The following is a 23,909-nucleotide window of genomic DNA, read 5'->3' as shown; positions in this document are numbered from 1 at the left end:
ATGTTTTGATCTCTGAACAAATATGTGTTGTATCTGTTTTACTGCTTTGCAACCTCACTGGATGGGAAACTGAAATTTTGGTCTGTTTTAAATCATAACCGTTACTGACGTATTGATGCGTGTTTTGTTTTTAAGTACTCTATCCAAAGAAGTGAATTTGATCGTTGTGCTAATTTGGCTCAGTCTGGAGGAACCTTTTCCACTGCTAATGGAGCGAATTTGACTCTTCTGGTTCGCCAGTTACTCTTTTTCTATAGACAGAATGAGGATTCAAAGCGTTTGGTGAGTACTGGTACATACTTTGATCTGTAGTACTTGCACTTCATGCACTTTTAAAGTAGTGTTTCGCTTCAAAGTGCACTTTTCACTGCACTCTGCTGTTTTTCATTTAGTCACAATAACTTAAAATTAGATTTTACAAGTGCACGTGCCCACACATACATAATATGTAAAATGAAGCCTTGAAAAATCCTATGTATATTATTCACAGAAAGTTTTTAAAAATACTATACTTATATTAGGATTTTAATTTTTAGACAGTATTTCTGTCCCCATGGTCATTCCCAAGGTGTTTGGGTGGTATTTTTTAGCCCCATGGTCATTCCCAAGGTGTTTGGGTGGTATTTTTTAGCCCCATGGTCATTCCCAAGGTGTTTGGGTGGTATTTTTTAGTCCCATGGTCATTCCCAAGGTGTTTGGGTGGTATTTTTTAGCCCCATGGTCATTCCCAAGGTGTTTGGGTGGTACTTTTTAGCCCCATGGTCATTCCCAAGGTGTTTGGGTGGTATTTTTTAGCCCCATGGTCATTCCCAAGGTGTTTGGGTGGTATTTTTTTTCTCACTGTTCAGTATTGCTGGCATATCAATTGCAAAGTCACTGCCAACTTCCCAAATACATGAGAGAGTGTGATTCATAGTGGCTGTTAATAATGGACAGTGAAGAATTATGGCTTGTTAAAAACAAAAAATTACCAGATGGTGTAACTCAGTCTTAACTTTGAAAGTTTAGTACTTAATGGTCGTGGAGTTTATAATGAATAACATTGTTTTTTCTCAACTGAACATGATTCAGTCTGAGTTTGTGTTTTGTAAGTCTTCCAAAGGTATCCATAACAGCATTGAAATATTACTGTCTGAGTTGTCATAGATGATGGAACTTGTCATTATAAACTGCAAACTTGGGCATATCTTGTTGCAGGTATGGATGTGTCAGAATTTAATTAAACAGAGTTCTCAGTTTGTTAAGCAATTGGATGGTCCAGACAGACTTACTTGCTTATTCCAAATAAAAAGACTGTTGGGGCTGTGTTGCAGGTAATTTCCTTTTTTCTTCGTGTTACTATGTAAAAAGTGTTCAGAAATTATGCTGGGCACTTTTTTGTTTCTTTTTGTAGCAAGTGAAGTATTAAATGTACATTAATTTTATGTAGAGGACTGTTTATATTATATATGTGTCGGCCATGGTATAGGATACCTGTTCCCATGTAGAACAGTCAAATGTTCTTAAGTTCTGTTGACTTTCAAGTTCAACATGTGCTTAAGGGAAGCTCTCCTAGGATGGGCCTGAGTATGTTCTTACATGTTTTTGTATAGTGATATCATTGACAGTATTTGTGGAAACCAGGTTTGCTTGGGAACTGATAGTGTTTAGATGTTATTATCTGAAGTAGACCAAGGATATGCTTTGGACAGATGTTGTTTCAAAACTAATATAACTGAATGTGGCTTTCCTCACACTTTATTTTGAACTGAAGGCACATTGAGCAGTTACATTTTTGGCTTCAGCATTAAATTTATTATTTGTAGTGGGAGGGTCACAGGAAGGTAAATCTGTTAAGGTGACTTGAATATCTGACAGCTGTTGTTATTCTATTATTAGAAAACAATATATTCTTATCAATAATAGGGACTAGTTACACTCTGCAGAGCTTTAAAATACTTGTTTTTTAGAAAATTGTTTCCTTTAAGTTACTAAAGCTTGTGTTCTTTTAAGTGTGGAGAGGATGTATGATAAACAGTGACACCAGATTCTAAAGAAGACTTGGGTGGTGGGCTTTGAAGTCCATGTGCAGTGGGACACAGATGTGGTGTCACTGCATGGAATTGTACATTTTCACTACAGTGGAAATTGTGTTTTTGTAAATGCAGCTCTTAATATGGATGGGGAAGAAAGCACATTGTTAGGACAAGTCAGTCCATATACATCTCACACTAAAAAATACTTTGAATTCTAAACAGGCTCTTCATCATCATAAGTTCTGTGGTTACTGGTAGCTGTTACATAAGCAACTTGTTAAAAGGGTGGGAATGGTTCTATTTTTAATATTTGAGTCTGTAATCAAAGACATATTGTGTTAGTTATGCACATGATGTTTCCTAACGCCTGTTCCCAGCTCGTGTTGCTCTGGGGCTTTCATGGCTTCATTTGTAATATGGTTAGTGGTACATGTTGGTAAAACATGTATTATTCTTTGCTTCTCTTCCAGTTTATGCAGTAGACCTCCAAATTTTCAAATCACTCAGAGCAAGAATTTAGTAGGATTTAAAGGTAGAATGCCATATTCGTAGATACCCTAAAATCAGGAGTTACTATTATAAAGATGCCATCAAAAAGATGTAGCTAAACCACTGAGAGCACCTGGAAACCAGGTAGATAGAAATAAGTTACTTTAAGGTGAATGTGTGGTGAAATATGAGAAATCTCTTGTTAAATAATTTTAATTTCATTTATAGGCTACTGCAAAATTGCAATGATGACAGTCTGAATGTTGCACTTCCTATGAGAATGCTTGAGGTATTTTCATCTGAGAATACGTATTTGCCTGTTTTACAAGATGTCAGCTATGTGACATCATTAATTGAACAAATTTTGCACTACATGGTTCAAAAAGGTGAGTAGCTAGTAACCAGAAGTTCTGGGAAATAATCAAAAATTGAACACCTGAAGCCCATATTGTTTAATCAAATTTTTGTCTTTACCACAGACAAGATGAATAAAGTGCTGCATACACTAACCTATGCATTCGGTGGATATTGTCTTTGTAATGAGGTCATGGCTTGAGAAATTGCTGCTTGATTTCTTTGGAAATTCTCTTTATAAGTTGAATATTCTACTAAGTTATTTATATAGAACTGCAGCACAGCTTTTGGGAGTAGGTGGATACTGCCTAACAAAAGTTTTATTCCAGTAGATGTTTAACACTCTCATGTGGACACACACACTGTGGCAGATCTAAGCTTCAGTTGTGTAAAAGTTGGTCATCTTATTGCAGTACTGTTCTCTGTAAATGTTAATATTCATTATTATTCTAAATTGGTATTAGCTTTTCATCCTGCCAGCACTCAGACACCTTAGCAGAGATGGTAGCCTGGCTTTTATTTCTCTCCTACCATCATCAGCAAAACTGTTTGCTAAACTGCAGTCAGTGACACCTGTGCAAACATACCAAAAGTTAATGAATTGGATAGTTAGCACCAAAATGGTGTTTAGTTGCAAAGAAACTTTATTACTCTGGGAATGTCCAAAATAAATATATTATTTGGCCTTCTTGATATGGTGGCTTGAGTTTGCAAAACTTGTGGATCATGAGGAAAGACAAAAACATTTTGAAATAAATCTCTTGGATTCAGCCTCTCTGGTGTAAAATGCAGAAAGAGCATCTTCCAATCATTGGTTATTGGAATATTTCTGTATAATATTTACAGTATATTCAGTGGACTTGACTACCTAATCCTGTTACTAAGGACTGTATGTTGAAGTCAATATGAGGAAAAAATTTACTCTTAATGTAGCACATTTATTTTACTTGCCTTGGCATAACAAAAACTTTGTTTGTCACATTGGTTTTTATATAATAAATATACATGAATTTATTTTCAGTATAATAGTCTGTCCTCACAACTGATTACATGAAAGTTTGAGATTATAGAATCATAAATTTTTTACTAAAATTTATCTTTCTGATTACTTATAATGAAAAAATAAAGAAGTGGTTTTGTGCAACTGCAGATGTTCTGTCTCCTATTAAGTTTTGATGCTGAACTTGTAAAGAATCTGTTACCAGTTTTCATTAGTGTATGTTTTTGGATATAATTTGCCTTCCATGTGTGTCTGGTCAGCATTTCTAAGTCATTTCTTTATGAGGACTTCCACTGTGACATGTTTGGTGGTCCCTGAGAAGGGTTCTTAGACTGGACTCTCAGTGATGTGACACTGTTTATGCATTTACAGTGTTCCTGTAATTGTGGAACTTGTGTCTTAGTTTGGGAGTTCATTGAGCATGAAGGAAGTTGGTTTAACAAGAATGAAGTCATGTGGTTCCGTTTGTACTTCAGTGAGACAAAAATAAATTACTCTCTATACATGTCTTTATGGCATGGTGATAATGCATTTTATTACTGTCTGAGAGAGCCCTGCTCTGGAAATAGTGATTGTATTCTTCAGCTTGCTAAGGCAAGGTGGTCACAGAATTGGGACATTCTGCCAGCAGGCCTCTTGCCTGTATGATGCAGTCGTGTTTTGGAATAGAGTAGAAAATTCTTCATTTCTGGAAGAGTGAAAGGACAACACGACTAGAGTCACTCAAAGGAGAAGAGAACATCTTTGTCATAAATCATTATTTTAAAAATCAAAGTATTCACTTAATCAGCAAGAGCTGATTGATCTTTCAAAATCAAACTGACTCTGAATATGGTTACCTTTGAATGATTTTATAATGTGATGTTTCCAAAGAGATTGCTGATATAGCCTGTTAATTATGTGAATGTGGCTTGGGCTATTGTAAAATGTCTTCCTAAGTCAAGCTTCATGTAATGAATTAGAAGGTATTTTTCAACTTAATTTATATTGTTTAATATAGAAAATAAGAAAAATAATGCTGTGTTTAAAAGTGATTTTTTTTACTTGCAGGCTACTACAGGTCGCTTTATTTGTTAATTAACAATAAGCTTCCCTCGAGTATTGAGTATTCTGATGTTTCTCGTGTTCCTATTGCAAAAATACTTCTGGAGAATGTTCTGAAGCCATTGCACTTTACATATAGCTCCTGCCCAGAAGGTGCAAGGTAAATAAAGATAATATGAAACATTTGTGTACTCATTTGCTACAGACAGAAGTTTGTTGTTGTCTAGTGTCCAGCCATTCTTTCAGTGCAGTTTGTTGATTTATTTGTATAGTAATGATTTTTTGGTAACACTGTACATCACTGAAACAATGTAGTTTCAGGTGTTTTTAAGAAAAAGGCAATAAAATGCTGAATGCTGCAATAAACAGAGCACAGAGAATAGCAAGTATCAGTACACAGGAATGAGGGTGTGGAAAATTTAGATGAGAGCAGAGATGCAGCTAAGGGTAGATGAAAAGAATTTTAGAGTTCAAAAGAACTTTGTGACAGATGAGCTGAGGTTTATGGAGAGAAATTACTAAGGCAGCTTACAAGCAGAAAGAGTCAGGTAAGTAGATAGAGGGAAGATGAATTCAGGTTGTATCACATGCAGTAGTGTTTTTGTTACAATAGGATTTTGTGTAAAAGGGGTTTTTTAGATGTATTTTTTTCTTCAGTATTATAAAAAATGTATTTTATTTCAGAATAGTTTTCTTCCAGTTCATGAAAAGTTTAAAGGATAAGATTGCATGTAAGATCATTAGGAAGAGGATTTAGTATAAGAAGTTAATTTTTGAGAAATCTGATGTCCTAGGATGGAATTAATGGAGCACATCTTTGCAGTCCCCTTGATGGATGTGTTCATATTTGTAAAATGATCTATTATTCCATTGGTATAGTTGTGGGAAATTTTGCCTGTATTTTCTATAGCAACAATTTTTCTTCCTTTCAGGCAGCAGATTTTTGCAGCCTTCACAGAGGAGTTTCTGGCAGCACCTTTTACAGATCAGATATTCCATTTCATCATTCCAGCGCTTGCTGATGTGCAGACCATTTTCCCTTACGAACTCTTTCTGAATGCACTATTATTAGCAGAAAGTGGATGTTCAAGAAGAAGTGATCAAGCCCCATGGCTTTTCTACTTTGTGTTAACAGTTGGAGAAACATATTTGGGTGAGCAAGCTGAGTGGACAATTCATTGGTTTCTTCATTTTGGAATTAATATGTTACATATTTCTTCATCATGGTTCGTTGCCAAGTAAAAAGGACAATTTGTGGATAAAAGTGTTGGAGAGATCTGTTCTGTTACCTCTTCTTACCCTTTTCATTATAAAAATGCACTAATTTGGTAAGATTTGGTATAACTTGTTTTGGTCAGGTATTTCTGGTAAAATATTTTTTATAGCACATTATGATCTCACTGATGACGTTTTGTTTCTATGTATGTACTCTAGGATCCCTTTCAGAGGAAGGACTTCTTGTGTATTTGAGGGTACTCCAGACTTTTCTCTCTCAGCTGCCTGTGTCTGCTGCTGGTACAAACTGTCAAGATGCAAACAGTGATTCTGAAGATGAGGATGAAGAGATCAGTAAAATGACAGCTACACCGGTAAGCAGTGCAGAATTCCTGGGAATGGATTTGTGCTGCAGCAGCAGCAAAGATAGGCAAAAACATGATCACTCTAAGTCCAGTATTTTTCTATAGGTGTAGAAGGGAGCCTGTTTGCTTCTTAAAAATTGATGACTGTTCCCTGCAAGCAAATGGAGCTGATTGTTTACATTAAAGCAAACTCCCTACTATAATAATAATCTGAAACTGTAGATAACATGTCTGTGAAAGTGCAAAGCTTTTATTTAAAAAAAAAAGGCTTAATATTGCCTTCTTACATTTGTATTTTACAGAGATTTTCTTACTCTCTGTATTCTTTAGGTCCACAATGATGCTGAGATATCATGAAACAGACTGATACTCCAGCTTAGTGTTTTCATTTTTTTTTTCTCACAGAAATAACTGGTCTTTATCCTGTAGAACAGATCAGTATATGCCCACTAACTCAAAAGCCCTCAAAGGGAAACCAACACCTGCTTTCTGTAATAGTACATTGAGACACTGTTATACATAGAACTTCTTCACTACAGTTTAAACTTATAAATAGAATAAATCTGTGCTGACTTTAGCATTCTACTACTCATATAAAAGCTTTGAATAACCAAAGTTGGACAGATGTAAATTCAGCAGTTTCTAACTGGCCTTTATGTAATCTTTCAGAAGACACAGCCATTCACAGGACATAGTGTGCATGCTTTCCTTCTAGAAAGTGAGAAATTTCACCATGTTTAAAGTCCATTAAAAAAAAAAAAAACTTAGGAAGAACCATGCTGCCAGGGAGTACTTGCAGCCTTTTACTTGAGTGTTTTTAGATGCTGCATGTTACTGTCACACCAACATCTTTACCAGTGTAGTGTGAATAAAATACTTTCTTTGCCAGGCACACACACTGTGTGCAATGTAAATATTGGCAGATTCTACTTGTGGCTTAGAGATTGGTGATACTTAGGAGGTGATTAGGTCAAAACAAAGCAGTAATTTCTGTTCACAGATAATTTACACTAATTCATATATTAGTAAATTAGAAAAATATACTCTGAGTAGGCTTTATATAAATAATATTATTTATTGCAATATGGTTTTTCGTGTGTTTCTCCTGTGATTTTTTTTAACGTATTCTGTATTTTCATGCATGCCTGTCTTACCATTGAAAAAAAAAAAGGTGAGTGGGTGGGGAACTCCTCTTTCTTAAAAAAATTTATAACTGGTTAACTTGTGTCCTTCAATGAGCCTGACAGCTTTGCTCAGCTGGGGGCAAGATAAAGACAGGAAATTAGGAAAAGGTTGAGGTGGACTCAGTTGCATGCCAAGAGAAAGCATTCCTCTTCACACACTGCTGGTACTGACCACCCTGAATTTTGTTGTAATTTTTTAACCCAAGAATTGTGAATGTGAAAATACTACTTATAAAGGAATTTAGAGTCAACATCCATTTCTGGGTTTCATGTCCAACGCTGACTGATGTCAGCAGAGAAGAGATGATTCTTCACATGTTTCATGCCAGTTAGAGATTTTGCCTAATTGTATGCAAGTGTTACAGAGCATACTTACAGTAAAGGCAGTATTTCCACTGACCTCAGTGAAGAATGGATGCCAAAGCTCAACACTTAACCTGCCTGGGGCTTTAAGTTGGCTCTTGGATCTAATATTTTAAAAACTGGGATATACATATGTGCTTCTGTTTTATTTATTGGACAAGAAAACTTCATTCTAGTTAAATTTGGAAGAAGTATTTTTTAATTGAAAAGGGGATATCATTAAAAAGAATTAAGAGTAAACTTTCCTTGGATATGTTTGTAGGGTGATGGGAGAATATCAGTCCAGTACATAACTGAGGAGTGCCTCAAGAAATTGGACACAAAGCAGCAGACAAACACTCTACTGAACATGGTTTGGAGAGATTCAGCCAGTGAAGAGGTCTTTACCCTGATGGCATCAATTTGCCACACACTAATGGTACAACACCGAATGATGGTGCCAAAAGTCAGGCAAGTAGAAATAATAGTCATCTTGAGCTGTAGCATATCTAAAATTAGTTTTCTTAGATAGACTTGTTTTAAATTCCTTGTGGAGTTTTTATGTGTTTTCTTTTACAACTAGCTGAAATAAAGTAGAATTTCAGAATTTAAACAGTAATTCCAGGCAAACCAAAGAGTGGATTGTTTCTTACTTTTCTTGCTATTCACTATGCCCTCTCAAGATTCTTCTGAGCAATTTATCTGTTCCCTTGCTCCTACACAGTGTGAGTATCATTCTAGTAGATATTGGACTACCTTGTTTTTAAAACATTCAGTGCTCTGAATTCCCCAGTCTCTCTGGCTAGCTGAGCACTGAAACCAATTAGTTCACACCCTTCTTTAATATATGCCAAAATCTATTGCTACAAATCAAAATAATTCCTAACTATTGAAAATCGCTGTTGTTTTGGGAGGGTTTGGCACCTGAGAGGAAAATAAAGGACATGTTCTTTTGTTCAGTATTCTTTTACAAAGATTGCAAACCACAAATGTCAGAACAATGGAAGATTTTTGACCTTTTTATTATCAGACTGAGACCCATAAGTATTAACACTGTTCTGGTGCATGTAGTTTTGAGTACCTATGTAGTTGCTGGTAGTAAAGTAAGTATTCAGGGAATGTTGTAAAAATAATTCAAACTGCATTGTAAACAGTGATACAGAAAACTAATTAGGTGCTATCTTAGCCCAATGGTGTTTATAGGTGCTAGAGGAAGTAAGATGTCAGTGAAACTGTGATTGCTCGATTAGGGTAATTAGTTCTTTGTAGACTAATTGCATTAGAGCAGGATGTGAGACCTGAAGATCATAGCAGCAGTTGAATTAGTGTGCCAGCTTTATTGTTGCAAGTAGTACATTGCCTTGGATAGTAATTACTGAGCTTAAATGCATCACTGCTTTGACTGGAGGCTTGCTGGTGAACGGTGTGGAAAAGGGTGTTTAATGAATAAAGAAGTCACCAAAATTTAATTGTATGAGTATGGCATCTATTTCCTCTGAGAGGCTCTGTTGGGTCTTGGCAATTATTTGTGATAACAAGCTATTTACACATTGGATAAATTCAGGAGTTATGAAAGTTCTACTCAGCATCTTCTAGTAGAAAATAATTTACAAATCGTGACTTTTGAATAGCTGAATTTTAGAAATGAGTAGTAGATACTAAGATTTCTGTCAGTAATACCAGTGCAATTACTTTTGTGGTCAAAATGAACTTAAATTACACAGATATTGGGTAAATTAAAGTAAACATTTAATTACTAGTTCTGACTTAGAAGTCAGCTGTAAGTGCTGAGTTTGCCAGGGATCATCATTTCAGCAACTGTCAGTCTTTTGTCCTATTCTCAGTGCATTTTAGACCTGGCCTAGTTTACCAAGCAGCTATTCTAAACATAATTTTTGAGTGTTTTTTGAAGGACAGATGATGCTTATTTGTGGAATTTAAAAAGATAATTAAAAGACATTTTGTCATTAAGTTTCACTTTTTTAATTTGTCTGGTGATTTTTTTAAATGTCCAAATAATTTTATCAAGTTTAATGATAGTCTTTTGAAAGATGCTACACTTACTTTGAAAATTTAAATTACTTAATATCCAGAGTGAAGTATATCTACTTAATAAAACCATACAGAAATAGTTATGCAAAAATAATTTATCTCAAATTATTTTTAGTCTATGCTAAGAGCTTAATAATGCTCTTTTATTTTGTGTTTGAAATCATACTGGGTTGAATGGTTTAAAATAGGAGTTGTTAAAAAGACTTAGTTTATTTAATAGCATATGCATCTGTGATATAATGATAAAAACAGAAGCTTCAAATCTGAAAAATGGGATGATAAATACAGTAATGATTGAAAATAATTATTCAATAACAAGAAGATTGGGCTAAGATCAACACAGGCTTTAGAAGGGAGCAAGTAACAAATATCTCAGTATTGTTTTAATAGTTCTGAGGTTTTTTCCCTTCTTGGACAATGATGAGAATTTCAGAATATAGACTTGTGTCACTCTGTTAAAGCTGAATGCTTTTTTTTTTTTTGAGGCTTCTCAGTACTTTTATAGTTTGGCTGATAATGGTGATACTGTGTGGTGTTAGGAACATTGGTTTTGCTGAATCAACTCAGTATTTTCCTTGGTTTTGTAACAGAGACCAAGACCTTAACAAGATGCCCACAAGTATAATGTAGTTTTGAAAGGAGAAAGCCTGTAAAGTTATTTTCTGATGCTCTAGACAGGGTGGTGGGATCCAGAGGTGGATAGCTGAAAAAACACATTGTTTTGGGTTAGTTATTAGGAATTTTGATGAACTCTGAAATAATTCTGGAAATAGACAATCAAGCCAAATTAAAGAAGGTCACAATACAAGGAAAAATGTAAAATGTAAAACAAAAAACCTATAGCCTGTGTTCAGAAGGCTGGATTAGAGGGGTAAAATCAAATCCTGATTGTAAAGGAGCCATTGGGAGTTCTGCTTGTTTTCAAAAAGGATGTGGCTTTAATCTTTTCACTATGAAGTTGTTACATATTATTGGATACACTAAAAAAAAAGAAAACTTGTGTCTTGGACTGTAGTTCTTACAGAGAGACTTGTGAGACTTTTTCATCAAACTGATGCTTTAAATAAGTATATTCTGTTTCTGTAAGGTATTTTGGGGTGTAATTAGCCTTCATCTTTATTTCAGCTGAGTGCTAAATGGTGGTGGAAGCTGTGCTGGTGCTGGGACGTCAGTGGCTGTCAGTATCTGGCCGGTGCCCCAAGTTTGTTCCCCTTGGGTTAACAGCTCCACAGTCCCTGTTCTCACTGCTGCTTAATGACTGAAACTGCTCATCTTGGCCTGTGGTTCAGCATTTTTTGGCAAATGCCGCTCTGGTGTGATCTGAGCAGCATGTCTTCATATGTGTGCTAAGCTACCCAGGCTTTACTTGGGGCTGTTGGGGTCATTCCTTGGGCAGTGTTCTGACACTGCTGTGTTTTTCCTAAAGCCAAAATCATTGCATATGCAGTTTTAATCTTCTTTTTTTAAGCATTGCTTTATGTTCGTGGTCCAATACAAACAGAGGTAGAATGATAAAGCAGCCTAAAGATCAGGACAGTTTATTTACCAGTGACTGTACTGCTGTCTCATACCTGTGACACCTCACAGTGCTGCGGTGACAGAATCTGCTGCCCCAGCAGCAGTGACCTGTCGCAGGCTGTATGAGCTCCTCTCATTCTGCTGTATTCTCTTCATTAACTTAAATGGTCTCAGTGGGAAACTGAGCCCAATTTATGACCTAGACTGAAAATCTTGCCTTTAACTAATTAACTTGTAGTGGTGCCTCAGCTAAATTAAGCTTAATGGGTCATTTAATCTGTCCCACTGCACAGGAGGAATTTGACACTTTTTTTAAACCAGAGGTGCCCAAAATGTTAATCTGGCAAGTAGACATAAATCATGTGGCCTTTGTGGACAATTAGATACCTAGAGAGAGAAACAAGGTTCTAAATAAATGATCGTTTTGTACTTACTTTTGGGAACAGATAATTTAATTTGGTATGATTAAAATTGATACTTAACAGGAATCACGGAAGTGAATTTAACTCTGTCACAGCCTGAGGTTGAGGCATTGTGTGTTTTTCCACTTGAAAAAAGTTTATCTGTTCTGGTAGCAGAGAAATGTTTCTTTCTTCCAGATGACTGTGCTAAATCTTAATATTGGACTCTACAGAAAAATCTATTAATGAATCCATTATATAAAACATGTATAATGATCTCATAATAAAGAACTTGGTGGCATTCGATGAGATTTTCAAGAAAATGCAAAACCTCCGGACATGAAGAATTTAAATTTTAGCTGTTTGGGTTTTTTAGACCGATGCAAATATTGAAAATGAAACCCCTGAGTCAGATTTTACAGGTTTACATAAAAGTCAAAATGTCTGTAATCTTTTTTATTTCTAGTTCTTTTTTTGTTGGGTTTTTTTTTTTCTTTAAAGGAAAAAATGGTCAAGACTGTATGGACACCCAAGCTTTATATTAGCTGATCTCTAAACTTTGTGGATTCATAAGGCTTTTTCCTCAGGATGTATAGGCCATCGCTATACTCTTCTGCAGTTTATCAGGAATTTTTGCACTGTGTCATTTTAATGTAGCTCTGCCTGCAAAGGCTGTTTTTAAACAGATGAACATCTTTTATCTGCCAAGGAAAAAGATCAAATAAGGTAGATTTAGACGTGTTTTGATTCTCCAAGGATTTTTTTTTTACTTAGTTGTTTTTTGTTTTTCACACTTTTTTTTTTGTCAGTGTGAAACCAAAAATTCTGAAACTTTATTACAGCTGATTTTGTGTAGCTAAATGCATTTTGTGGTAGGTTTCTTTTTTGTATTTTTTTGGTCACAGTTGTGATTTTCAACTTTGAATGCCAATTTTTGTACTTGGAGTGGGAAGGTAGCTGGTTTTTTCTGCCATCTTTACTTTTGCAATGGGTTAAATTTCAGGTGAATCTAGCGATGCAAATCTCTTTTAACACGTGGCCCAATTCACCATTCTGTGTTCAGTTTGCTGTTCTGTGTTTGTTTTCTGGGCACAGCACAGAAACTTTAGAATGGAAGCTTTAGAACAGATGAATTCATTTGCTTCATATTTACAGTTATTTCATGTTAATGAAACAGGCTGTTGGTGCCATCTTCTACCTAATGTGCATTTTTGTACTTAACCAGATTTTCAGGAAAGGGAAGTGTGAAAGTTGAATTAATTCAGCATTTCTGGAAGTGAGCCATGAAACAGAGCAGTTGATACAATTGACTGCCTGAATCACGGATATGGAATAAAAATGGCTAAAACTTAGGCAAAGGTTATTATTGTAAGCTCTTAAGGTTTGTCCTTTTTTCCCCTTCATTACTGCTGAATATTGCTAGAATGAAAAAATGAATTACATTATGATAGGTTCATTGTCCATAATGTTTGTTCATTTCTGCTCAAACTGTTACATAATTTCCAGGGATGATTGTGAAATTAACAAGTTTTTCCTTGGAAGCTGCACGAGACCTGAAGACAAGGTGCAAAATTACTTTTCATTTTAAATATGAGGCTGGAAACTGAAGGTCACTGAGGAAATTTCTCATTTTGGAAACTAAGCCATCTGAGCTATCATTCAGATATTTAAACATTAAAATACAAATCCTTATTCTAAATTAGCTAGGTATGATAAGGTTGTCCTTACATGTTAATGCATAATTTTCACCAAATGTCAAAATAATGTGACTTTAGAAGGGAATAGAATTCTCATGTATCAAATTCAGGTTGAATTCTTTCAAAAAAACCACATAGTTAAAGTAGAATTTAATGTAACAGCAAAGCTTATCTTAAACTGGCATTATTTACAGTTGCTTCAGATTTGACTTGGACTTGGTAATGTTCCCAATGTGCAATTTCTTTGAAATAAGTGAAGCTCCCAACTCTTTTTAAACATAGTGATCTGTGCATTTAAAATTCAAAGAGGCACACTGCAAACTCAAGGCTGCTTGTTTCGTTTCCCATTTTTCTGCATGGCCCTAGTCTATTTCCAAAACTCCCCTACCTGTGAAATGATCCTGTGTGCTCAGTGAGGAGTTCTGCCTGGCTCATGCTGCTTTATCCCAGCACGGATCCTGTGTGTGCAGGTGCCTCTGGGGGATGCAGGTGAGCTGGGAGCCCGAGGAAGGGACCGGCTGTGGGCTCAGCATTGAGGCTGTGCTGGTGGGAAGGCAGCAGGAGGAGCAGCCAGCCAGGACTCAGGAGCGTTTGTGAGAGGCTGTGTAGGTCTTCTTGTGTGGGAGTTAAACCATTCTCCAATGTTTTCAAGCCTTTCTTGATATTTTACTTTTTTCTTTAATGAAATGTGTGCTTCTTTTCCTTTTGCCATCTGGTAAAATTTAATTTCCACGTGGTCCACAATAAATACTTAGTTTTCTGGCAGCGGGTAGTCTCCCCTCCCTGCTCCCATTTCCCAGCCTCCTATCTCTTCTATGCCTGGTCACAGAGAATTTTGATGTTGCAAAATTATTGGGCACTGAGAGATATTATCCCAGTATTTGTTTAACTTACTTCCTAATAGGAATTAGGAGACCTAGGAAAGTAGCATCTAGAAAAATTAACTGAGTAATGTTCTTTGATACCTGAAAAAATGACTGTTTAGTCAGTGAAGTCCGGTTTGGTTCCTAGAAGACATTGTTCCAAATGATTTTGTCTCATATGTTGTTTCCTACAAGGGGAAGAAAATATGCTAGGGATGATTTTTAGTTTCCAGAAGCCTTTTATTTCTCATTTCTACAAAAGGTTTTTGATACTGTAATCATGTCTGAAGTAATGTGGTTAAAGTCAGTCCTGTGTATAACTGGCTTGTGAAATTACACATTTACTTTTACAAAATAGTAAGAAATTTTCAAACAATAAACAATTTTCAGTCTGCAGATGGGTTAGTGTACATATAGCAGTCCTGACACTGTTCCATTGATGTTCTATTTCTCTCTGCCAAGCTGAATATATAAGTAAAATTGCTATAGTTCTGACATAAATTAAGGTATTTTAATCTACCTTTTGCAAAAATTTACTATGTTTGTTGCTATCGTAGGAACCACAGAAGTGACCTGTTAACTAGTTTGGTGTTATTTTCTATATTAGAATTTAAAAGGTACCAGATAATCATTCAGTGTTATGTTATTTTTATTAATATATGTTGAATTCAGCGAAAGACTGGAAATGTGGGTTTATATTGTATGTTTTGTTGCTGAGATAATCAAAGCTGTTATTTATATTGTATGGTTTGTTGCCGGGATGAGGAAAGTTGTTTTCTTTGGTATAAGGTTGTATATGCTTGGTTGTCAGTTTTTGGGGCTTTCACCACATTTGATCAGAATGGGACCTTTCATGTGGAAAAAGTTAATTTAAATTGTTAATTTCTGAGAAATTCTTGACTTGAAAAGTTCTCATAGAAACATTGTGTTTTGTGAATTTTGAGTATTTTGGAAGACCCAATTAATTTAACTTCTTCTTGCAGGCTTCTTTATAGTTTAGCCTTTAATGCCAGATTCCTGAGGCATCTTTGGTATTTGATATCTTCAATGACTACACGGATGATTACAGGGTATGTATTGTACCATTTGGAACTGATTCTTTGTTAAAATAGAACTGATGTCTTGTTAAAATAAAGCATATCTAGTGGAAATGGAATGGGACAGCTAGAGGTATGGTTACTTAACTCCTGTGATTTCACGAAACTGAGCAAAATCTTGGAAACTGGAGAGGATACAAAAAATACTTATTTAAAATGACTTTAATACTTTGTAGTTCTTACAAGCATCAGTGTAACAAACACTGAAGCCCCGGGTGGGTTTCAAGTGCCAAGTGTGTGGGTGTTATCTCGCGTGCTCTGACTAGTCCAGAAATAGATGGTAGCAGAAGCATCTTAGGAGCTGAGGCACTGGACCTACAGATGTGTTCAGTGCTGGCATGCAGAGAATTATTCTCTTTGCTTTGTGTCTCCAAAGTATCTGCAGTCTGTATTAGTTAATGCCCAAGTTAATTTGTCATGGGGACGCTGAGGTACCAGTGACAAGAACTTGTGAAGAGTAACCTTATTTTCCAACAATTGGAAATAATAGTTCTTTAACTGAAAACACCATTGTTATATTGCTGTTGGAGCTACTACCACATTGTTTAACTAGAAAGCTGAAGGTATTACTGTCATAGAGTATTTTATTAATCCTCTCTTTTACACTGCATTTTGTATTTTAAGGTCTATGGTGCCACTCCTTCAAGTGATTTCAAGAGGCTCTCCAATGTCTTTAGAGGACTCTAGCCGAATTATCCCTCTCTTCTACCTTTTCAGTTCTTTGTTTAGTCACTCACTTATTTCTATTCATGATAATGAATTCTTTGGTGACCCAATAGAAGGTGAGTTTCAAGCATACTAAATAGCAGTGCTTTGTAAAATGTTTTTGTGTGAGGCTGGAGAGCTCCCTGGGCAATGATTTGCTGACATCTGGGAGGAAGGATCTTCTGGCCTGGCTTGCTGATGGTCCCCTGAGCACTCAGCTGTCAGCTGGCTCTTTTATGGTGATTGCACTTAGAAAAAAGAGAGAAAAATTAATGGTCTGCACCTTGGGAACCCTAGCTTTACACAAGGTCTGATATGGAAGTTCTTAATCATGATAATTTTTAATGAGTTAGTGAAGAGAGCAAACTTCTACTGAACCTGCAGTTTAATGTATAAATTTAACATAGCAGGAATCACAAAAGAGATCAGGGGGATATTGTAATTAAAATAATTGTGATTACACACAATCCCAGGATTTGATCTCATTTCTAAATGTTTACTCATTCTTTTTTTGGGTGATGTTTCTTTTCTCTAGATTACTTGTGTGAATATTAAAGTTGAATTAAATAATTAGGGTTTTTAAAAGTAATTTAAGGAAACTTAAGCTTGTGTTTCATATAGTTGTAGGTCAAAGACAATCATCAATGATGCCTTTTACTCTAGAAGAGCTTGTAATACTCTCCCGCTGCCTTCGAGATGCATGTCTAGGAATCATAAAGTTGGCTTACCCAGAAACAAAACCAGAGGTTCGTGAGGAATATATTGCAGCATTTCGAAGTGTTGGAGTAACAAAAAACACAGAAATGCAGCAATGTATACAGACAGAACAGAAAAGGTGGATTCAGTTATTCAAGGTAAATTGTGTTAATTTTCAGAACATAGCTGAATAAAATTTTCATGATTCTGCTGAAGATATGAAATTAGATATTTTTCCCCTCTAATTTTATTGCTGTTGCAACAAGGAATATGGATTTGGGAAGATTGCTGTTTGGCATATATGCTAAACTTCAAGTAACTAAATTCTGATAACTGTAACAAATTTTTTTTTTCCTTCTGTCAACTCTTAGTTTTCTTGTTTGTCTTGTTTATAAAACAATTACTGTGTAAAATGTGGGGTTTAACTTGGACTCCCATTAACCAAGGTGCTTAAGCATGTTGTCATAACTTTGTATAGATGTGAAGTTCTAACAAAATCTAATGATTACTCAGGTACTTCTGTATTAGAGACTTCACTGTACTGGAACCATGCTGTATTGATTTTTTTGGTATTCTCCTAAAACCTGTTGGTATTCCTCATTTTGGGTTTGCTGGGATACTAAAGGGAAGGTGAATCTGGCTTAGCAATTTAATGTGTGTTCTTTCTGGGTATCTACCAGTGTTTTTCTGCTGGTTTTATGCGTGGCATCCTAGCTAAGATAGGAGTTAAGAGAAGCTGAAAATAGCAGAAAAAAAAAGCCTCTGATATAACTGTTGCTGAAAAAAAGGAGTGCTTGACTTGTCATGAAAATTCTGCAGCAAACACATCTAGTCAGCTAAAATTGCTCATTAAAGAAGTGGGAGCAGAAGAAATGCATTTTCCAAATTGAATGCTAGATTTACAGTCTGTTTAATACTGGCGACCTCTCGCACACTAATGTTCAGTTCGAGTCATCAGCTGTCCCTTCAGGTCTTTTATCACTGCTTTTGTCAAGCTATCTATTTAATTGAAAGAAGTTAATTGAATGAAAATGATCAACTAAGCTTGTATTAATATTGCTAATGGAACTTTCTTCTTGGCCATGTTTGGAGAAAGATGTCATGCTAGACTTTAGGAAAGGCCCATTAAGGCTTGCACTTAACCTGATGGGCTAATTAAGGAATGCTTATTCATTCTACAAGTCTAAGGTAGCCTCTATCCAGCCTATTCTGCCTGATTTTACAACACATTTCACTTATGAGCATAAGCATTAATAGCAGTGAGAGTAACTGATAATGTTTTGATTGCGTTGAATACAGTCCTAATGCACCACTGAACCTGTAATTTGCACAGATTGATCTAATATATGTTTTCACAATGTAATTTAATTACTTGTCTTTAAATTGCCAAATAAACTTTTGATTTAAAGGTCACTAATGAAACCCCCAATATGTCATTTTTTCTGAGAAAGATGTCAGACCGGGGGTATTTTTATGCATGCAGTTCGTATCATGCCGCCTCCTTTTCGTTTGCTTTAGTTTGTTGTGCTTAATCAATCTTTGTGTAAGTTGGTGTATTTCAGGTAAATTTGATCATATTTTGCTGTCATTCACTCTAAGTTCAGAGTTACTTTGTCCCACTTTGGCAGTCTGAAATGAAACTTGTAGTGGAACTGTCAAAACTGGGTGTCAAAACTCTTACTATGTTCAGGAGCCAGGGTTGTCTTCCATCAGCTGAATTGGAAATATAAGTCTTGAGGGTATCTGGAAGGCTCCAGTTCTACCCCAAAAAGAAGATAATAGCAAAGCTTTCCTTGTTTACTTCTTCAGAAGCATATTTGTTGTTACAGATAAAATTTGAATGTGGCTAAAGTTAATGTCATCAAGAAGACTCCTGTGTATAGCACTGAGACTTTCCTGACAGCAGCTTCAAAATTGCTTCTGCCAGTAAGCAGGCAGCAGTACCTTCTTCCAAATCATTAAAACGAAGCTAAAGTAGTTAGTTATGAATTCAAGTAGAAAATGCTTTTTCTTTCTTTTGCACTATGTCAAATATATCTATCAAATATATGGGATTTATCTTTGCTAAAGCTTTTGCAAGATGGTGGTGGAAAAAAGGCACAGTACTCCGTTATCATCTGTGCTTTTAATTTCTCTTTTTGCTTTTAACTCCTCACTTCTTTTGTGTATTTCCCATGTCTCTGGTGTCTAATGAAATACATATGTGTATATATGAAGTGAATGAAATTATACATATATATAAACACACACATACATACATGCAAATACAGGCTTTACTTCTGCAAGGTAATGGTAGATCTGGAAACAGGGAGGCTGCTAACAATGATGTGCATATTTGCTAACAGATTGGAGGTCTTTGGTAAGATGTACATGTGCAAATGTCTTCATTCAACAGAATCCCCCATTTTTGGCTTGGTAGAATGATGAATAGTATAGTCAACTGTTACAGATTCCACAGAAAATCTGAAGTTATGAGGATATGAAAAGGGATTTTGTTAAACAAAATAATTATTTCACTATCTTGAGTTAATCCTGTGAAATCAAGTTTCTAATTTTGCTGAATTTTAGTTTTAAGTATTGCTTGCACTGGACAGTTTATTGGAAAGAAACCTCCATTTTAATGTTTTTTTTATTGTGGTACATCTTCCCTTTCCATGGAATACATACTTAGGAAAATTTTACAAAGGAATACTGAGTTGGGGTGGCAGCTGGGTTAGTGTTCTCAGTACCCATACATTCTGCAGGAAAAACTGCAGTTTCACCTAATCTGATTCAGCTTCCTTTAAGGTTTCTTGCTTGTAAAATATTGTATTTTCATGGTCTTCATGTAGATAGTCTTTTCTGATTTAATTTTCATTTTTAAAAATGTTTGCCTCACTTACAGTGGTAATGGGACCAGAGAGCTTCAGTGATTCATGTATAAGGGAAATTTTATAAGGAAAAGGTGATGAAAATTCCCATGTAATCAGACAGTTCACTTAATAGCATTCTTTGTTCTGTCTTGAATAAAGACATTACCTTAAAAACTGGATGTTAAAAGCTCTTTTGTTTAACATCTAGACACAGAATCCTTTAGAAGGCCCGTTGAACTTTGTTACTGTTGACACCGGTCTATTAAGACTGTCTTTTAGCAAGATTATTTCAGAAGAGTGTACACTTTTTTTCTTACTCATTTTTCAGGTGCTGTACTTTGAAGTTGCCAAACAGATGGCTGTTCATTGTAGCAGTGATAATGTCTTTTTAGCCTAGTAATTTACTATTGTATTGATTACACTTAATTATGTTTTATGTACTGGTGGGTGAACTTGATTCAGCTTTGGACAGAAGGCATGCAGCGGAGTATGGCAGTTCTGCTTGAGGTGGAGAATTTGTTAGCTTGGTTTCTCTACTCACTTTTATTTTTGTTTTTCTGTATTGGAAGAAACTGCCAGGAAAAACACTAAAATTGCAAAGATACCCTAGTGACCCTGATAACAATTTTTCTCAGCCTCTCAGTTTTGCTAGGAAGTTAAAAGAACATTATATACATACCTAATATACATTGTGTGTATACTTGATTTGGTGTAATTTATTTAAATAAGTAGTTTAATGTTGATAATGATTTGTTTGGGTTTCCTTGAACTGGCATGCAGCAATTTAGGTGTACAGTACTACTAAATCCTATGTAGTCCTGGTTCCTAGATTTTGAATTGAGACTTTCATAAGCCAGGGTTTTTGATGTCTTGCAAGTGAACCATGGTTACTTAATTTCATTCTAAGGTATTTAAGTCTAACAGCAAGTTTTTGTGAGCTAAAAATAAGTGGCAATTTTATATGTAACTGATTTTTTAAAAGCAAGCTTTTTCTTTGTGAATTATGTAATTTCATTCACAGTGCTAAATGTATTCTGAATGTGTGTGTTTCTGACACCTAGGTCATCACAAACTTAGTGAAAATGTTGAAATCCAGGGATACAAGGAGAAATTTCTGTCCACCAAATCACTGGCTCTCAGAACAAGAAAACATTAAAGCAGATAAGGTAAGAGTCATATCCTTTCCCACAAAGCCTTACAGGTGCCAAATTTTCAGTGGTGAAGTGTTTGATTCCTGACAGTATTAGTGATGTTGATGTTGCACAGATTATATGGTTTAAAACCTGAAATAATATTGCTTTTCTCTAATGTAAGTCTGGCATCTGTTAAGAAATTTGTATGTTAAAGCACATTTCCAATCCATAAAGGGGAACTTGCCCTACAGTGTAAGAGTGTAAACCATTGGCATTTATAGCAGAGGAAAATGGGAAACCTGGTAGCATTTAGTTGCATCTTCTCATAGTAAAACTCCTAAATAAAGTAATTGCTGTATAGTAGGGAAAATTCTTTTCCAAAATAAAAGAAAATTAAGCAACATTTTCTGTACTTACCTCACCTAGAAATGACTTTATTTTTCTAAGGGCTTTTGAAAAAAATGACATTGATCTCAAAAAGTGTGCATGTGTGTGCAAAAGAAAAAGCTGATACCTGCTAGATTCCTTTGGACTAGATTCCTTTGAATCATGACACATGCTAAATACAAAATAAACAGAATATTTGACATCTCAAAATTCAAAGTCGGCTTCTCTAGTGTCCTAAATACTAGAACTGAATGTAACATTGTGTGGTATTTTTAAATACAGGGGATTTATATTTTACTGTTGTTAATTGTGCATCTCTCCTGCAAGGCAGAGTGTAAGGATCAGCAGAAATGAAGATGTTGAGGTGTTCAGACACTCCTGCATGTGACAACTCTGTGTGTTTAGTATGCAGCAGTAAATTGTAATGTGTAATTAGATCCTGTTTAACTGTGAAATCCTGTTAATTTGTGAGGTCACCCAGCTGTATGTGCCATCAGCCAGACATGTCTGGAGAGTCAGGAGGATGGGGAGAATAGGACCACTGCAGTCTACTTTGGATGGTAAGACACTGTCCATGCAATTTCAGCTGTGCTAAGTCAAAATAAGAGATTGCCTTATGCAAAGAAATCTGTCTTTTCTAGAACTCAGTTGAGTATTTTGTAGTAAAATCTTGCTAACCAAAAGCAAGACAGTCTTTCATAATTTTGGTTAAGATATTTTTAAAAATTGTGTTATTGTATGCATGTGTGTATATCTTTATAATATGTCATGTTATTTAATTTAATAATTTCTTTGCCCAAGCTTCCGCTGGCATTGATGAGGGGAAATGATGAGGTGGAGAAATGATGTGTTATTAAAATAATGTATTAATATGTATAAAAGGCAGTTGCATAGAACAGAAAATTAATACAGTTGCAGAAGATGTAAAGCATTGAGATTTTGCTTTTACTGTATAATATAAAGAAACCTTTTTGTTATGTATTAAACTGTAACAAACTGGCTTTGCATGGTAAATATTAGTTCCTGTTTATAAATACTGTGTCTAATTAGATAAGGCAGAAATGTAAACCTCTGAATTACTCAAAATATCAGGATTTTATGGAACTTGCAGAGAAAGATTAGAGAGTGGGACAAACTTAGCAGTCAGGGTAAATTTACACTAGATTGTTCCAATGTGCTTTCTCATGTAGACAGTCTGTTTCTTCCAGCTCTTCATACCTTTTCAGCTTCACTATTCTAGAATTTTACCCCTCTGTGAACAGGTAAAAGAATCATTAAATCACTGGCACTTGTGCAGAATTAATAATGAATTTTAAATGGAGCCTTTAAGTAGCAAAATGATTAATCTACAGGAGACCTTACTCTCTTTCAAGATGATGCAATCTGCTTGAGTTAGTTTAGCCAGATCCAGTAGATCATGGAGAGGCTGTAGCCTTTGAATGCTGCTGTAGGGTTGTACAGAATTAAGAGCTTTGGCCAGGGTTGAAACCTAAAGACTTCTAGTGATAATTTTTATTTGAGTAGCCATGATGGTAAAAACTTGTTTTGATTACCTTATTAGTGTAGTTGCCAGATAATAACTAGTTGGCTCAGTTCAAGTACTGCTGAGAATTATTGATTATATATTTTTCCAGTTTAGTTTCTTTCTTTGGAAGTCACCACTTCTCCACATCAGCAATCCTTGTTTCTTTCTCTGACCTACATGATTCTCCACAGCTGTTTATACTGTCTGGATGTTCTCCACTGCCAAACCTATTCCACATTTATCACTTCCACATTCTCCTGCTCTCCTTGCCCTCACACGTACACTACCTTGAGCTCTCTGCCAGGTCTTTCTTCCCCAAATGGCCCTAGTTCCCTCCATTTCATGCTTCTCCTGGTGTGGGGAGTTGGGGGATAAGGAGTGCCTGTGCTGTGCTGGTGTGAGCAGCTGTGTGTCCTCCTTTTCCTGGCTGGCTCCAGGTGAGCTGGCACACTGAGCACTGCTCTTCTGGCTGTGCCTGTATTCAGGCTAAAGGAATTTCTCCTCTCTGGCCCATTGAAAATTTTCACAGCACTTGGTATTTTTGAATCTCCTATTCTCTGTCAAAGTTGAAGTTCAGCTGATGAACTCAAGAGGTGTGTTGGAGGCGAGATGGTGAGGAAAGATGGCACAGTGTGTTCATGTAAATGTGATTTTCATACGCAGTCAGGCTAAAAAGAAAGTGCAGTCAACATGAATGTGTGAAAACAAGCAGGTAACCATGTGCACATGACTTGTTTAATCCCTCTTGACTCCATATGGGTTAAAGCCAATTAGCATGAAAGTACTGCTGAATCACATATGGTCATGTTTATTTGTGCTTTTTCATTTACTTAAATGGCAGACTTGTGAGTTCTAAATGCCCTCTGTATTGATGACTCCATCCCATATTTCTCTTTAAAGAAAGAAGCTGTGATGGAGAAATGCAGATAAAATTGACTAATTGACTGAAATAATTGAACTGTCGAAGTCATGTAG

General features: G+C 35.7%; 1 protein-coding gene across 3 annotated transcripts in view; it reads left to right on the top strand.

Annotated features, from left to right (window-relative positions):
- The window catches only part of UBE3C (ubiquitin protein ligase E3C), a 70,564-nt gene that overhangs the window by 13,966 nt on the left and 32,689 nt on the right, over positions 1 to 23,909 (top strand). For all 3 annotated transcript variants that reach the window (XM_068174474.1, XM_068174495.1, XM_068174485.1), the window contains 12 exons: positions 136 to 282; positions 1,198 to 1,313; positions 2,733 to 2,890; positions 4,909 to 5,062; positions 5,835 to 6,055; positions 6,337 to 6,491; positions 8,292 to 8,479; positions 15,523 to 15,609; positions 16,261 to 16,418; positions 16,963 to 17,195; positions 20,951 to 21,055; positions 21,882 to 21,969. In XM_068174474.1, coding sequence (XP_068030575.1) covers positions 136 to 282; positions 1,198 to 1,313; positions 2,733 to 2,890; positions 4,909 to 5,062; positions 5,835 to 6,055; positions 6,337 to 6,491; positions 8,292 to 8,479; positions 15,523 to 15,609; positions 16,261 to 16,418; positions 16,963 to 17,195; positions 20,951 to 21,055; positions 21,882 to 21,969 — 1,810 coding nt within the window. The remainder of the gene's footprint in view (positions 1 to 135; positions 283 to 1,197; positions 1,314 to 2,732; positions 2,891 to 4,908; positions 5,063 to 5,834; positions 6,056 to 6,336; positions 6,492 to 8,291; positions 8,480 to 15,522; positions 15,610 to 16,260; positions 16,419 to 16,962; positions 17,196 to 20,950; positions 21,056 to 21,881; positions 21,970 to 23,909) is intronic.

Source organism: Anomalospiza imberbis, chromosome 1 (genome assembly GCF_031753505.1).
Source record: "Anomalospiza imberbis isolate Cuckoo-Finch-1a 21T00152 chromosome 1, ASM3175350v1, whole genome shotgun sequence".
NCBI classification, from domain to species: domain Eukaryota; kingdom Metazoa; phylum Chordata; class Aves; order Passeriformes; family Viduidae; genus Anomalospiza; species Anomalospiza imberbis.
The sequence above is the reverse complement of the archived record's forward strand: the minus strand, read 5'-3'. Positions and strand labels throughout refer to the sequence as shown.